A 16,693-nucleotide genomic window follows, 5' to 3' on the forward strand; every position below is an offset into this window, starting at 1 on the left:
AAAATTGACCCTTATGACTGGTTTTGTGGTCCTGGGTCACATATCACAAACGGACAACAAGCACCTCATTACTTCATTAATGTAGGTCTCATGGATGTTCAATGGGATGTTGTGACAAAAAACTGGAAAATGGTAATAGGAATACAAAAGATACACACATGTTCTGAGGTGAGGATCTCCTTCAGGTAGTCTACAGCCATATTTCTCACAGAAGGTAGTGGATGATTCAGACTGAGCATCAGAGAGGTGTCTGAATCTGGCAGGATCTGCATATAAGAACAACATTTTAAAGCCTTGATTTGGGGGCTGAAAGATGTGAATGGTAATTAGTACAACTACAAAAACCCAACTAAAATAAAGATTTAAATTACATTAGCACAAGGGCCGTCAAAATTATTTTTTCACAGCCGTTGTCACAGGCAACTGATGTGCCAGTTATGTGTGTCTCATATGTTCACTCATTCCGGTTTTACATCAGATTCTGATTATCCTGTCAGAATTTATTTTGTGATAAAGGTCAGCTGACACTACAATATTGTGGATTATTTGTTACCTTTAAACTAGTTGCTTAAAGCAATAAATGATAGACCTACTTGATATTTTCCACAGCTCATAGTTAGAGAGATGAACTGATGAAGCACTGTTTTTTCATGGTCAGATGACACTTTTTTGACAAGATTTTCCAGTGCCACATCCAGTGCACATGGATACCTGTGAGTAAAAAAATCACTCAAAGATAAACACCAGAAACAAAACACTCTTTATGAAATAATTACATTTTATGAGCTGTACTATACCACTGAAGTGCAGAAGTGACTATAAACCTACCTGGATTCAAACTGTCGTACAGTAGATTGAATTCTTTGATTAAGAGCTGAAATCCTATCTGAGGGAAGCTCAATGCTGCAGGAAACATACTCCTCAAGAAGCAGCCTGCACGAAGCAGCAATTGTACAAGAGTAAATATCTAATCATTCAGACCATCATACATGCATAATGTCCAGTATAGAGAGAGATTCACTCATAATTGAAGCTACATTAAACCACACTTACTTGGCTGCAGTGTTCTCCAGGTTGCCAGACAGTGGAAGGTCCTGAAACACTGACTGTAATAGTCCAGTACTGTCTGACAAACTTTCATTCTGCTGCTCATCTACAGGGACACAATAAATAAAGCAAATTACATCACGTGGTGTATTCCAGCCTTTAAAATAAATTTTTAGTACACAGGTGAATTAATGTAGTGATGACGTATTCTGCTGTCGCACATGGATTCATTTGAGCATTATATAAAGTTGCCTGGAAACAGTTCACAGCTGCAATCTCATTATTACGGTCCCTGTGATAAAAAAATGAATGCAGCATTTCACAAGAGATGAGAAGAGACTTTTTGCCAATATACTCTACTAGTTGTCTGATATTACACAGCTCTTACTAGGAGCACTTCGGTTACATTTATCCAAACCTGTAAATGCCTTATACAAAGCAACGTGCAAATAAGGGACCTCAGGAGCAACATATCATAAGATCCACCAACATTTACAGAACACAATAGCAAGTTTATAAGAGTAGTAGGTTAATGAAAAGAAGCTACGTTATAAAGTCAACATGAAAAGGAAATTACAATCAGCTTTTCTTCACTATTGAAATGAACTCTTGAATGAAAAAAAAATGGTAATGGTAACTGATTGGAATCTTGTCATTAGCTAACTAGTGCATATATCTTCAGAGAAGAGATGCCACTGCAAGTTTATACAGAGCTCAGATAGAAACCAACCATCCTGGGTCATCACAAAGTGTATGAGATGGGGCAGCAGATAACGCAGCAGGGGACTGATGTCATGAACTGTTGCTATACTCTGGAGAGTGGACACCAGGGTGGGGATAGCACACATGTATCCAAATGCCCTAATGGGAAAAGACAAAAAATATAATAATATTTTAGATGCAGTTAGAGAAAAAGTACTAGACTAGACTTTAACACACCTTATACAACTACTAATTTAGTGTGACATGGAGTAGGAAAATCACTAAAACTTACTTTGGACCAACAATTCCTTCTTTCTGGTTCTGCAAGAGGATGACAATGCAGCTCAAACCCTCTCTGGACAGCCGAGGCATTCGACGTAGAGACTTGCACAACTGAACAGTCAGAGAGTCAACCAGCTGAGCCTCCATTACTACCTTCACTGCCATCTGACACACGATCATGTAAGTGGCAGCCCCGTAGTCTAAAAGGTTAGATTTCAGTCCCTGGTTATGGGAGAGAAAAAAGCAGACATTTATTTAGGTTCTGTTGCATCCTTTCTTGGTCCTGGAACAACATTCCTATCAAATAATGTTTTTATGCACTTCCATTTGGTGACAATATTCAGGTGTAAAATGTGGTAGACAAATATTTCAGCCAATTACAATTAAGTCAATTACATATACACACACAACACATATCTGCAATACATCACTGCTAGATATAGATACTGGGATCACTCACTGACTACGTTTACATGCACATCCCAATATTAAATGAAATTTGGCAATATTCGATTAGTTATATTTTTAACCATGTAAACACTGCATACAATATTCTGATTCCCCAAATTCCAGTTTTCACCCCTGGAATATCCCTGTTTTAACTGTAAATTTGTTACATTAGAAATAGTGTAAAAACTATTCTTTTGAATAGAATTATTAAAAGATATTAACATGACTGTTATTATTATTAACATTAACAAATGCCCGACCCTTGCCATTTTGTAGTGTAGTCTGGCATTTTTGAATTTAATGTGTAATCAAATTTAAAATTATCGTGAAAACAGTAATAATAAAACTAATAAATAAGAATACTGTAAATCAGCATCTTCAATCTGCTGAGAAATAACAGTGGGAAAGGAAACATGCATTTATAGATTGGCATGCTTATAACAACAATGATAACAATACAAGAATATTTTGATGCCCTTAAACATCATATTAGGAATATGGCTGCAAATTGAACTGAAACTGATAGAACTTAAACAGAACTTGATGTGCATGTAAATGTAGTAATTTAATATTGATTAAATTAAATCTTGACGAGTAATGAAATATAATTTATAAATTATTAATATAGTCCATTAAAAACTTCTAAAACACACCCATATACATATATTTATAAATTATAAACTTAACCACATCTGTATTATGTCACTGAATTATTGTCTTACCAGCTGTACAAATGGAAGCAGTTTGGCAATAATAGAGTTAGTTATCTTTTCCACTGCATCAAGTGCAGAAACAATGGTGGATGCATAGAAAGAGAAAATCACACGCAGCTGCGGACAGTTCCTATCCCTGACGAATCCAGAGTATGCCTACAACATGATTCAATAAAGCATTAAAGAATGCAGCATTACTGGATTGGCATACTTTAACCTGCACAGAACCCAGCCTGGGTTTTTTACCTTTACTGAATCTGTGATCATAGAACAAATGAAATCCATGAAGCCCAAATCCTTATAGCAGTGTGTGAGCAGAGATCCTCGGGCCAAGGGAACACCAGGTTTCTATAGATAAAGTACAGGGCAATTAGAAAAGTAACAAATTAAGCTATAGCTTTCTTTACACCAACTGCATATATGACAGAATCAGAAACGATATGGTTTACCTGAAGTCCATGCAGCCAGTGCCATTTGTGGGTTGGATCTTCTATCTTTAAAAGCTGGATCACTCGTACAAACACTTTAGTCTCATGATATGGTAAAACACAAGCAATCAGGCTGTCCTGGTTGTACAGCTGAACGTGGAATCTGAAATCAAGTGCAATTTGTATCCGTGAAGACAATATGCAATATATAAGGTGTATGATTTCCAAATGAAATTGCAAAAATTATGACCAAATCAGTGTTTTTCTGGAGGTCTACCTACAAATGGATTACTTACAGCTGTCTCTGCACATGTCAACATCAAATAATTTAAACACATCACCTTTAAATTAAGAACATCTCTAAAATACAGCACAATTTTGCCACTTACAAAGTTTATCACACTCTAAAACAATCTGAAAACTGACAAAGTGAGACAACAGCAAATCTACTAAAGTTACCTGTGTATTAGCCATTCAATGCATTTCAGAGCAGGCTTGAGCAGAAAGTAAGGTGACAGTCGAGTGAGAAAGAGTGAGATGCTCTCGTCCAGTTTCTTGTTCACCTCTTTGCTCTGAACACTGCGCTCTAAAGCCAAAGAGGCTTGACTAAACAGAGTCTCCTGAAACTCACTGAATGCTGGATCAATACCCATCAGCTCCTCAAGTCCCGTGCAGCCTGTTCAGAATGATCAATAGCAGCAGACATTTAGACAAGATGACCATTACTACTCGTTGCAATAAATGCTTATTTACAGGTGAATCCAGCACATGCTTTCAGATGGAGCGGCATTTACTACACAGAGTCGTAGATCACTGACAAGCTACACAAAATCGCATTCAAAATCGCAGGCGATTTTGTGTAGCTTGTCAGTGATCTACGACTCTGTGTAGTAAATGCCGCTCCATCTGAAAGCACGTGCTGGAGATTTACTACTAATCACCAGAAGCGGCTTTACTGACGAGATGCACATGAAAATCGCATTTGATTTTTTGCACAGCCCTACTACAAATATTTAAATATTTTAAAAGCATAGAGTCAATTATGTAATTTGCGGTGTTTCATGGGAGTGAGCAGTCCCTGCAAGCTCTTTTAGCGTGATTTGCTTGCTGCGACTTTCTGATTGGTGATTTTTCTGTACAGCATCATGGGTAATGTATTTTTTTTTTCAACAAGAAAGAATCCAGCTGCTAAACATGAATATCTTAAAAATAAGTTGAAATAATGCAAACAGATGACTTCATCAAAAGCATATACCAACAACCTTCGAACTCACAGTAGGTCTGTCTTTAAAGGTATTTGTGTTATTGTTAAAAATCATATTTATTGTTATAAATCAGAGAATGAATGGACATTTTACTTCCCAACTCTTGTCACTCCATCAGAGATGTCTCTGTTACCATGGGAATAAAAATTATGACAAAAGTGCTCAGTAGCAACCATCCGCTTCCATAAAGTATTGTGAATAACATAAATGAGCCACGTTGCCTAGATCCTAAAACTATTTATATATTTGTATATTCAAGCAAGTGCTCCGTGCACACACCAAATAAAATACTCCACACTGCAGAAATTATAGTATGCAAACGTATGGTTCCTGTATAAAAACCTATGTAATCATAGTTCACCCACTTCACTGGTAGCATATTTGGTTATTAGAAAGCAAATAAAATTGCACAATATAAGTAATTTATGGACTGGACATGACTTCTTTGGAATTTTCAATGGAAGGATCTCCTCTTCCATCTAGATAACAGAGGAGTAGATGCTCTGCAGAAGTATATAAATGTCTCAAGTTCAAAAGAGCAGTGTATCTTGGAGGAAAAAGAAGGAAAAGCTCTAGCAGGACATGTGACTTACCCAGGGCATAGAAGGTGCTGCGGTCCATGCTGGCAGCATCTTTAGGGTCAAAGAGCACAGAGGCCACCACTCTCCGGCTGAGCAGATTAGAGTCATTCTGTGGCAAAGCCAGCCGCTTCAACTGATGTGCTAATGATGTCATCTAGAGACATATGAGAATAATATGAGAATTTCTGTTTTCACACAAAAGTAACCATTGTGCGGTTTCAGGGGGTCAATGTCATTCTTCAAAGGTCAGATTTTACCACAAAATAAATAAAATTTTATATAAAGAAGTCTAGCTGAAAGATTTTTTGTTGTTGTGGTTGTTGCGTTATGATATTTTCATGACAATCAAACATATTTCCCTTCTTCAAAAATGATGACTGAAATGTATCCATACGTTATTCTTCTTAGTTTTTTTTTTAAAGTAACTTTCATCATTGCCAATGTGATTCTCATTAATAATACAATAATTATCTGTCTGAAAAATATTTTACTTCTTTTGGGTGAAACATGACTTGACAGGCTTGATGAGATACATACGGTCCACACATTATGTGGTGGATCACATAATGTCGATACTACAATATTTATACAGCCTTATATTGCTAATACAACAAAAAAAGACAGATATGCTTAAAAAGTATGCCTATACGGTTAATATAAGCCATGTTATCGGATTCTTTTGAATTGCCAAAACACCTTCTATGCATACCATGTTATAGGCATTACAGACAAAAAGTTTTTCACAAAAAGGATTAAACGTTTTGATCTCATCTATACGTCTCTAATCTGTAAAAGAGTACATATATTCCCATACCTTTGATTGAAGTTGTCACACCAGCTTCCACGTGTGAGAATCTGCTTGCGTAATTTATTTCCTCTCTGTTTTGCTTTCGGTAACAGATAAATCAATTGATGTTATACTGCCACCTAGTGCATCGGATGGTTTGTGCCAAATAGAATGAGAACAGAAAAAAAAATAAGAATGCCCACTACCAACATTTACCACATTTTATTAAACATTGATAAGATGTTGATATTTTAAAGATGACAGTTTAAACTGCTGGTTGATTATCTTGGGCAGGTATAGGTCAGATTGTCACAATTCCAAAATAATAGCAAAATAAATGTAACATATGACAATCTATTTTTTGGCTCTATATAAAAACTGTTTACGATAATGATGTTTGTGTGAAAGTACAATTCAAAGAAAAACGGCAATTCTGTACAAAGATATTATATGTGGTTTGCTTGCATGGCACGCTCTGTAAACAATTTACTTTTGGTACTTAAGTACTTTTAAAAGCAAGTACTTCTGTACATTTACTTAAGTAAAAATCTGTCTTTACAACTTTTACTTGGAGTAATATTTGACCAGTAGTATCTGTACTTTCACTCAAGTAATGGAGTTGTGTACATTGTCCACCTCTGTTTATTCATATTTCTTTATTTTATTCATAGGGGAGACCGGGGATGGTTGTAACATGGGTCAGTTGTAACACCTGATTCACTTCACTCATGCTTAGTTTAGTCTTTATTCCACATGTGACGAAGAAGATCCCTGGGGCAGACACAGCAGATTTTAGAGGGGAAAAACTCATTTTGATGTAAGACAGTAGCCTAATTTTTTATTTATTTATTTTTTACTTTATTTACTTTTGTAATGGCAGTGCATCAGCAGCGAAACCATAAATTTTCTGTTTGTGCTGCAAATATAAGAGCTATGGCATGTAATAGCAGACACTTGTAACTAGTTTGTGTCACATTTTGAATGTACTGGCTTAGACACATATAGAAATGTCAAAAATATTACAACCATCCTGGGTCTCCCATATAGTCCTTGACATAACAGAAGAAGAAAATAATTCATAAGAAAAATAAGATCAATAAGATCAGCTATGGGTGCTGTGCAGTGTTTTGGTGAACATGTGTTTCATTTCCACAGCTGGAATGCTGTATTAACCAATCATTAGCCAGGACTGATCTGTTAATATAAAATAAAATATAAAAAAAATGTGCACTAAGCGCTACTACTGACGTAAAAAAGTCAAAAACAAATTTATTGCTGTGTCTCAGTGGGATATTTTATGGAGCCCTGTCCTGGTATGAGGGATCCGTAGGGATAAAATGTGTGACCCCATAAAAATCTACGTGATGAGAGGGTGCGAAATGAGACGCGCTCTATGACCCTGTATCTCTGCTGCGCTGCTGCAGCATCAGAGTGCAAGGCACAAATCTGCAGTTGACTAAATCAAGAGATCAAAACGATCCGGATTATAAACGCACAATCTGTCGCGAAAATCCAGGGCGCATCGCTGTTCTAGTTTCTCGTTTAGTCGTTCATTAATGCATGTGTGATTTACACATTAATCAGCGGGGGGGTTTTTTTCACAGACGGGAAGATGGTGCGTTGCTTGTGCCATGCCGCTGACGGACACTCTACACGCATTCATGGGCATTAATTCGCCGTTCTCTTCATCATATTCCAGGGCTCATTATTGTTCATCAGCGACAGTTTTGTCCTGACAGAAATGTCTGGGCCAACGACTCAGAGATGCTGTTATCGCATCGCCTCGTAGAAGCCTAACAGACCATGATGAAGACCGAATCCTCATCCTCCTCCAAGCCAGCGAGCACCACCGCGCTACGCAGCCCCTCTCCTCACCGCAATGCGTACGAGGCGGCGGGGATTCAGGCGCTGAAGCCGGCGAACGATGTCTTAAATAACGGCGACGCTCATGATGGCAAGCCGAAGCCCACCAGCCGCGGTCGCGCGTACGGCTCGAACGTGCACCGCATCAAAAACATGTTCATGCAGATGGGCGCATCCTCACCCACCGAGGTTGAAGACGCGCAAAAGGCAATCGGCGACAGCAAAGCGGTGCGTCTCACGCTCCCGCGGGCTGGCAGCCTGAACGAGAACGTGGATCACAGCGCGCTGCTCAAACTGGGATCTAGCGTCTCCGAGCGCGTCAACCGCTTCGATAGCAAAACGGACGCGTCGCCCAGGTACTCGAAGCTGCAGGAGACAAGGAAGATCTTTGAGCAGCAGCAGCAGGAGAAGCAGGCGGCTTCTAATCGTGTGCTACTGAAGAAAGAGCGCGCCGCGGGCTTTCATGATGCGTCACGTTTGGATGTGGTCGCGCGTTTTAACGGCAGCACGGAGTCGTTGGATAGCCTGGACGCGATCGGTGGGACCGGCGAGGCCGTGTCGCCCACTGTCAGCCAGCTCAGCGCCGTTTTCGAGCGGGCCGCCGAACTACGGAACAACCTGCACCGGCTATCCAACACGCCCCCGCTGCCTCTGCGCGGGGTCACCGGCCGGGTCGGTGCGCTCAACTCAAAAATCATCACCAAACGGGTACGCGCTTTTCCTTCAGGGGCATACAAGGAGGATGGGGTAAACCAGCACCAGGATGAACAAGATGGGAGGTGTAGCAGCCTCAATGGAGCGTCTGAGCTTCAGGACATTATCACAGCTGTGGATACAGAGTCTTTGGATGAGAAAAAGACAGGGGAGAAGGATGAATCTAGTGCCAATACATCTAAGACTCTAGATAAGTGTAAGCCAGGACAGGCCAATGCCACAGAGGCAAAAGGCACTCTTATTTCTGCTGATGTCCGTCATTTGGAAAATGGGGGAGTTACTTCCAATGGAGAGGCTCTGGAGAGAGACACTATGGAGTCTGGCATCACCAGCACTGGAAGGAAGGGCGAGGATGGACATGCTCGTCCATCAGTGGGGGTCAGTAAGAAGGAGGTTGATGATGGTACTCTGAAGGAGAATTACTCTAAGGCTGATTTGGTGGATATCGGTGCCTACAATGCAGTAGGAGAAGACTCTGGTGGTAGTCAGCTTGAGGATGAGGAGGATGAAGATGATGTATATGAGCCACAGTCAAGCTGCTCTGAGATTGCTGGATTGCCTGTGGAGGAGGATCCGCCCCCAAGCCGGAAAATTAAATTCAGTACTGCACCCATTAAGGTGAGTTTATACCTCAAAGGAATATTTCACCACAAATTAAAAATCTGTCATCATTCACTCACTCAAAACCTGTATGATGTTCTTTCTTCCTCGGAACACAAAATAAGATATTTTGCAGAACATTTCACCTGCCTTGTCCATCTAGGGCAGTGTTTCTCAACCAGTGGGCATCTGCAAACCTCCATGGGGGCCTCGGGATAACTTAAAATGATTTAAATTAATAAATTACTATTTATAGATCAAATAATTGAACTGTAATCATAATTAAAATGCTACAAAAACACAAAGTCAAGCTATAAACTGAAATCATGTTTCTATCTTATCTCTCAATTACTGTTGTTTGTATTGAAGAACATCAGTTCATGAAACATCTGAAATCATACAATGAATTATGGTTAATTAATTTAATATATTAATACTTCCAGTTTCTGTTGATAAAAAACAACTTTGTCATAATTACAGCATATCTATAATAATATCTATAATAGCCTATATATGGGTCCAAAATGTTGTGTTGGACAACGTGTGGCCTTCGAGTCAAAAATGTTGAGAACCACTAATCTAAGCTTTATCAAACTCCAAAAAGGACAAAAAATACTTTAATTATAGCAGTTTCATAAAGGTATGATTGTGCGCTATATATCAAGTTTTATGGAATCATATGATAGCTTTATATGAAGAAAAGACTAAAATTGAAATGATATACTGAAAATCTTCTGCTGTAGCTTAAAATTGTAATTTGCATCATTGACACCAAACACCACTGGATCTCACAAGTCTCATAATCAAACATGAAATTATGATGAATGAGATTTGACAGTTATGATGGAGGGTATGATTTTCAATGTGTGCATATTTCATATATTAATTAGAAATTAGGAATATTGAACAAAATTAATACACTGACCATGTTTTTCAGGTAGGAGAATATTTATTCACATTGAAAGGATTCTTTTATAAACCCTTTGATTGCTCTGTATTTAGATGTACTGTGCTTTGTGTTCTTATTTTTATATCTTGTATGTTTGGCTTTTGTTTTATTTTAATGTTCATTAAAATGAATGAGAGGGGTCTGGTTCACTTAAAATGGTCGCCTGGGGACTGGCATATGTATTAGGATGAGTGAATGAATGAACTTCATACATTATATCATTCAGTCTTTTATTTATTGGTTCCTGTAAAAGCCTCAGTCACTGTTACCATTGGTACGCTTTTAGAGGCTGAAGTCTGGCACAGACTGAATGAGCTGAATAGAATAGAACATAATCCAGACTGTCAGTTGGTTTGTCTTGGCATCTATTCCCTCCCAAGCGCTTCCTCTCTTTGATTAGGTGTGACATTTATCCTGGACAAATGCTGACCTGACATCAGTGGCTGAGGTAACAAATATACCTCAGACAATGTGTCTGATAAGCTCAGCTGGCCTGCTTGTGATCAGGGTGTAGCTATTTCTGCTCTGTAGATCTGTGTAAACATGAACCGAACTAGCATTTACCAACAGATACTTTCAGGACACCATGTCCAATAAAATTGTCTCTAGAATGAAATGTCCCTCCCCTTAAACTATAAATACAATCGGTCACCGACTAGCGATAGCAAGTAGCAAATCATGGGTCATCTGTGTGTCTTTGGTTGCTCTGATTTTTTGCAGGGCTGTGAAGAAAACTAAAATATTAATATAATTTCTATTGAAACTGTTTGGCCTTGTATTTAAATATATTTGTAATTACACATTTGTAATAATAAAGTTGCAATTTAGTAAATTAAAATATATTAACTTTAAATGTAACACAGTATAACACTCTACAGTTAAAATTATAATCAAGTACTTAACATGTACTGTAGTATGTGAGTCAACAAATACTAGGGGTTGAACGACTTCTGATTTTTTAAAGTCGACTTTTATGTGATGAAAGTCGAGTCGAAGTCGACTAGTTGCTGATGACGCCATTAATGAACAAATAAATCTGGAGCTGTGACAAACACCTTGTGCACAGCTATGGCATATGACACAGCGCTGCCCACATGGCTATTGCTCCTATAACAGCTCATTTTTAACAGTTCTTTTGTCTTTGAGTCGTTATGTTTCTCACAGATTTCTGCTCGTTCTAAATCAGATACAGATAAAGTAGCACAGTAAAGATTACATTCATATGAATGCATTAGTGAGAGCGATTGCGTGTGTGAATTAATTCTACCTGGCAGCGTCTCTCTACTAGTAGTGAAGCTGTGGGATTTCGTTATTAAGAAATATATGCTGGAACTTTTCAGTTTCAAAGATATTTTATTGAGAAATCACAGAACAGTGTTGATAATACATTTATGCAGTGTTCGAACTATACCGTGTACTTTGGGGGAGCCCACTTGTTTTCGACTAATCGACGTCAAGCTTAAAGCGTCATGGCAGAGCATTGAAGTCGACTAGTGGATTAGTTGGTGCAACCCCTAACAAATACTGACACATACTAACACTAACAACACAAACACAAATTTGTTTCTTTAAATCATGACAAAAGATTATTAAAACAATGATTTCAATAGTAATTTGAAGTAAAACTTTTTAATTTGACTTTATTAAAAAACTGCACTTTTTAAAAGTGTACTTAAGTGTGTTGGCATTTTATTTCTTTATTATTATATTATCAGCAAGTAAAGATTTATTTTAAATATACAAGATTTGAAGTACAGTACAAGTGCACATTTAATACTTTCTTCCTCACAAGGCTTAGTTTCAAGATTTACATATATTACCCTGTTCACATCTGACATTAACATCTATTTCAGAGAGGCGATCTGATCACAAGTAGTGGGTGCTTAGTAGAAATGTAAAAATGTGGTCCAGGATGTTTTGTGATTCAACAATTCTGATTACATTTGTAGGTAGACAGAAACCTATGTGATCACATTGCATAAGGAATGTAAAACACAGTATCTGTCCTGATACATCCTGACTCACATATCAATCAACCATTTAGATAAAACAGGGGTTAAAAGCCTAAAAAGGTTTTAACGTAAATGTAAAGCTGCATTTCTGAAAATTCATGCAAATACCCACTTACACATCATTATTAAAAAACTAAGAACATTCAGAAATCTTTTTCAATGATATATAAATATTAATGTATTAGCATTAAGTAATTATGAACTTCCTAGTTCCGTACGAATGTCTAAAAGCGTGAACAAGCTCCCATGATGCATCTGAGAGAAAGGTGTGAGTCTTTTAGATGCAGGGAATGCGAAAACATGATGAAACCCCTCCTGTAAGTGATAAGAGTAAAAATAGCTGGCCTATGAATAGAAGAAAGTGAGGGGTAGATTTATTGTGGATATGTCAGTATCACTGATAGATAGGATAAACCCAAAGAGAAACAGTAACTCTATTAAAACAGTCAGGGCTGATGCTGTTTGTGAGAGCCAAGCTCATAATGATCATGTAGTCTGTTAATGATTGTTCAAGAGAATGAAAGAATGCAACTCCAAGGTTATGTTTTAGAGATGGAAATCACAGTAAAACCACCATGAGCTGTGTTTGGGTCAGATTTGACTGAAAACACTTAAAGGGGACATTGGATGTCTATTTTCCACAAGTTGGTATGATTCTTTAGGGTCTTCATGAAATGTCTGTAACATGTCTGTAACATTCTTTGGTTCAAATTCCTCAATGATTATGTAAAACAACACGATTTACCTTGTCAAAAACAGCTCTGTTCACAGTGACCCATTTTCCAATATTGCGACGTAGACTCTGGTTACATTTCAGAAAAACTGCAAAAACATGCCTATACATACATTTCACTGCAGTTTCCAGCTGAAATAAACATTAGTGGAAGTAAAATGTTTTGTTCCTTTTCACACAATAATGATTATGATTATGATTACGGGGAAGATTATCAATTAACACTGTGTTCCTTGCACAAAACTATGTTATGACCTCAAAACACTTTTACCATAGTATGTGATTTGTAAACAAATACATATGTATGGCTCGTACGAATACATTGTATACATATGTATGGCTTTCATGAAGTAAACTTGCTCAGTAGCTCACCTGGTACAGCATTGCACTTGCAATGAGAAACACTTGGGTATGAGTCCTGTGCAACATGCATCAATATTACAGAGCTCATAGAAGCAAGTTAAACGCAATGTCACGTTTGTTTTTGCTCACACTATACAATAGCGCATTAAGCTTTTAGTGCAACTTGTCATACATTACATTTCTGAACTGCCGTTATACATGCGCTAACCAATGTAACAAAATGTTGCCACAGTCACGTTTAACTGTTTCTGAGAAAATTTTACATGCTATTTTATGCAAGTCACTAGACATTTGACTTTGAAACTGCCATGAAACATGATGCAAGCAACACAATATAACTTTTAAAAAAAGTTTTTTTATGACACAAGGCTGTTTAATAAACCCGCATCTGCAATGGAGAAAAAAAATGATATTGATTATAGGGCCTCTTGTGAACATGTCCCCTGAAAAGTGCAGCGAATTACATCAACGTATTTCAGGTTTTGCACAAATGTAGTATATTTCCTATGAGCTTGGGTTGAAAAATCAGTTTTTAAGCATAAGGCACTGTCTATGGCAGTGTCAAAAAAGTTGATTGAGCATTTACTTTGCACCAGCATTTCTGTGCAACCTTTAAATTGAGTAAAAACTGTTTTTTAAGCCATCTGTTCTCAATCTGGAATCTTCGTACAGTGTTTTTCACTGGTGTGTGAGATCATGTAGAGGCTGCAGGCCGAGACAGCATTCAGTTGCTGCCAAGCTGTGGCTGCCTTTGTGTTGGTCAGTAAGTGGCCGTGTCACTCTCTCTGTCTCTCTCTCTCTCTCTCTCTCTTTCTGTCCCGTTTCACCCCCTTTCTTATTTGTGGACAGAATTTGGGACAAAGTTTTCTCCCTAAATGAATTTAACAGCTCTCCGTTAAACACAAGGCCTGTTGTGCAGGATAGGGTGTCGGGTCTTTATTAAACCTCTCTCTCTATCTCTCTCTTTAGGCTGGAGAGTTGAGGCTGACCTAAGAGGCAGATCTCACACTAACCGCTTTGTTCTCATTTTCATCCCTCCCTCTCTCTCTGCCCCTTTTTTCAGTTGCTCACTTCTTCTCCTCTCTGTGTCCTTCTTCAACCCAAATTCATTTGAGATGAACATATTCATTCAAGTTCATCTAGTATTCTTTTTGATTTTCATCTTCCTTTAATTTTTTGACTTCCAAGTCACTCATTCCCATTTTAATCCTTTTTTCCTCCTGTCTTTCTCTCTTTTACTCATGTCTCTCTTTCTTTCCCTGGCTTGGCAGTGCTTATAAATAGCAGTATTGTCACTGTCAGTCCTCCCCTGGAAGGCGTTGTGCACACCAAACACTCAAACTTACCGCATTTTTTTTTACTAAGTCTCCCTCTGTTTCTCTCTCTCTATCTGTGTAACTCACATATAAACCTGAATATCAGTAATGTAATATGTATCTGGAGAGAGAGGCCATTAAAATTTGTAAAATGATTTGTAAAGTTATGTATTTCTACACTGGAAGAAAAAAAAAAAACGGAGGAAATTTTTTTTAAATGTACTTGTAATTTTCTGCTGGGAAAAAAATCTGCCATTGTCTAAGTTTACGGACATTTCCTTTAACCATAATACACAATTCAATGTGTAATTCAAAATAACACCTGTGAAAAATCAATATGGAAAATTGCTTCATGTTAACAGTACATTGGGCATTGCTTTTACAGACTGTTTTTAAGAGTGTAGTTATTCAGCATTTTCATTAGCTCTAAGTTGGTTAGTTCCCAAAATCAGAAGAAAAATTATATAATGCTTAAAGAAAATAAAGATGGTTTTAGAACCATTTTAGAATCAAGACTGTGGAATTAGAATGCTTTCTGACAGGATCAGACTAAAATTTAAGTTGTTATACTCTAATCTATTACGGGTGCATGTTTGTCCTATGGACTGCTAATAATTTTACGGTAATTGCATGCTTTTAAAGCTTTTCGAGGCCGTTTTTTGTAAATGCATGGAAAAGAGTACTCCATTTAAAATTTTCTTTTGTGTTTAATACTAGGAATGAAGCAGTGGAAGTGCATATTGGCTTGAGATTTAGTTGGTTGTTTGGGATTTGGCCTGAAATTTTGAGCCACTTCTGTAGACAACTGACAGATATATCAGGATCATGCAGACAGCCCAGAACTGTCTGTGAGTGAGACAGAGGGATGTTTCTCACACCTCTGCACCTGAGGGACATTACAGGAAGTTTGACTGTATTCACATCAAGGTGGCTTTGCCCTACTTCACATTCCAGCCTCATGCACCCTTAAGCCTAAATAAAATATGCTTGCTTAAGAAAAAAGGCTGCTTATTAATGCATTTTGGTTGTATAATTGTATTCCTATATAATTAGAATAGAGAGGTGTATATTTATAGGAAGGGCATGCATATTAATCGTATTTGAACAGCAGGAGTGGTTCATTCATCCATCCCTCATTCTTTACTCAATCCCAGCACTTCATTCGGATAAAATCCAGCCCGCTTCACAGTATCTCACCATATGCTACATTATTGAACAAAGCCTCAGAACAGAAGGATATAGATGATGTTCAGGAATGACTGCCTAAATTCTACATTATGTTATTTTTGCCTGACTGGCATGTATTTTGCATAATTGTTCTGGGAATTCTTTGTTTGTCTGCTATATTACTGCTAGCATTTTCGATCATATCCGTGGTTAACCTAGTGTTTACCTTTTTTTTAAAAATTTAAATTACATTTACTTATATATTGTCAGCCAGGTTAATGATCCAACTACTGTCTCATTGTTACATCTCTCTCCTGTTTCTGTTGTTAGTCACTGTACAGTGTGTGTGCCTATACAAATAGAAGTGTGAGACCCACTGCATAGAGTGGATCAGTTTACTTTTGCAAATCACTGAATAGACACAAACCTCAAAACCAGCATTACACAGTGAGAAGTGTGGTGCAAACTATTGCACTTAATCATAGACTAAGTAATCCAAGTTTTCATTTACATTTATGCATTTGACAGACAATTTTATCCTAAGCAACTTATATTGCATTCAAGGTACATATTTACATACATATTTGAATCCATGACCTTGGTGTTGTTAGCACCTTACTGTACTGATTAAGCTACAAGAAAACCTTTTCAATAAACAAAAATATAAACATGTGCATGTGAGCTATAATTGTATCCCTTGCAACAAAATTAAATATTTGTT

General features: G+C 37.6%; 2 protein-coding genes across 2 annotated transcripts in view; one reads left to right on the forward strand and one right to left on the reverse strand.

The window, feature by feature from the left end:
- Window positions 1-158: 158 nt before the first annotated feature.
- On the reverse strand, window positions 159-6,354 carry LOC107713068 (HEAT repeat-containing protein 1-like; the record flags this gene model as incomplete). The annotated part of the gene is made up of 12 exons (XM_016518489.1): window positions 6,283-6,354; window positions 5,481-5,622; window positions 4,082-4,298; window positions 3,644-3,785; window positions 3,441-3,542; window positions 3,204-3,350; window positions 2,042-2,253; window positions 1,778-1,908; window positions 1,054-1,153; window positions 829-933; window positions 594-711; window positions 159-266 (listed from the first exon to the last, which is right to left on the reverse strand). Coding segments are annotated over exons 2-12 (1,524 nt in total), but the record flags the coding sequence as incomplete, so codon positions are not given.
- A 1,370-nt stretch (window positions 6,355-7,724) lies between these two features.
- LOC107713069 (neurabin-2-like) overlaps window positions 7,725-16,693 on the forward strand; it is a 23,329-nt gene continuing 14,360 nt past the window's right edge. Inside the window, exon 1 of the mRNA XM_016518490.1 lies at window positions 7,725-9,450. Coding sequence (XP_016373976.1) covers window positions 8,059-9,450 — 1,392 coding nt within the window. The 5' untranslated portion in view covers window positions 7,725-8,058. The remainder of the gene's footprint in view (window positions 9,451-16,693) is intronic.

This window comes from Sinocyclocheilus rhinocerous, unplaced genomic scaffold, assembly GCF_001515625.1.
Source record: "Sinocyclocheilus rhinocerous isolate Xijiao unplaced genomic scaffold, SAMN03320098_v1.1 scaffold8020, whole genome shotgun sequence".
In the NCBI taxonomy this organism is placed as follows: Eukaryota; Metazoa; Chordata; class Actinopteri; order Cypriniformes; family Cyprinidae; genus Sinocyclocheilus; species Sinocyclocheilus rhinocerous.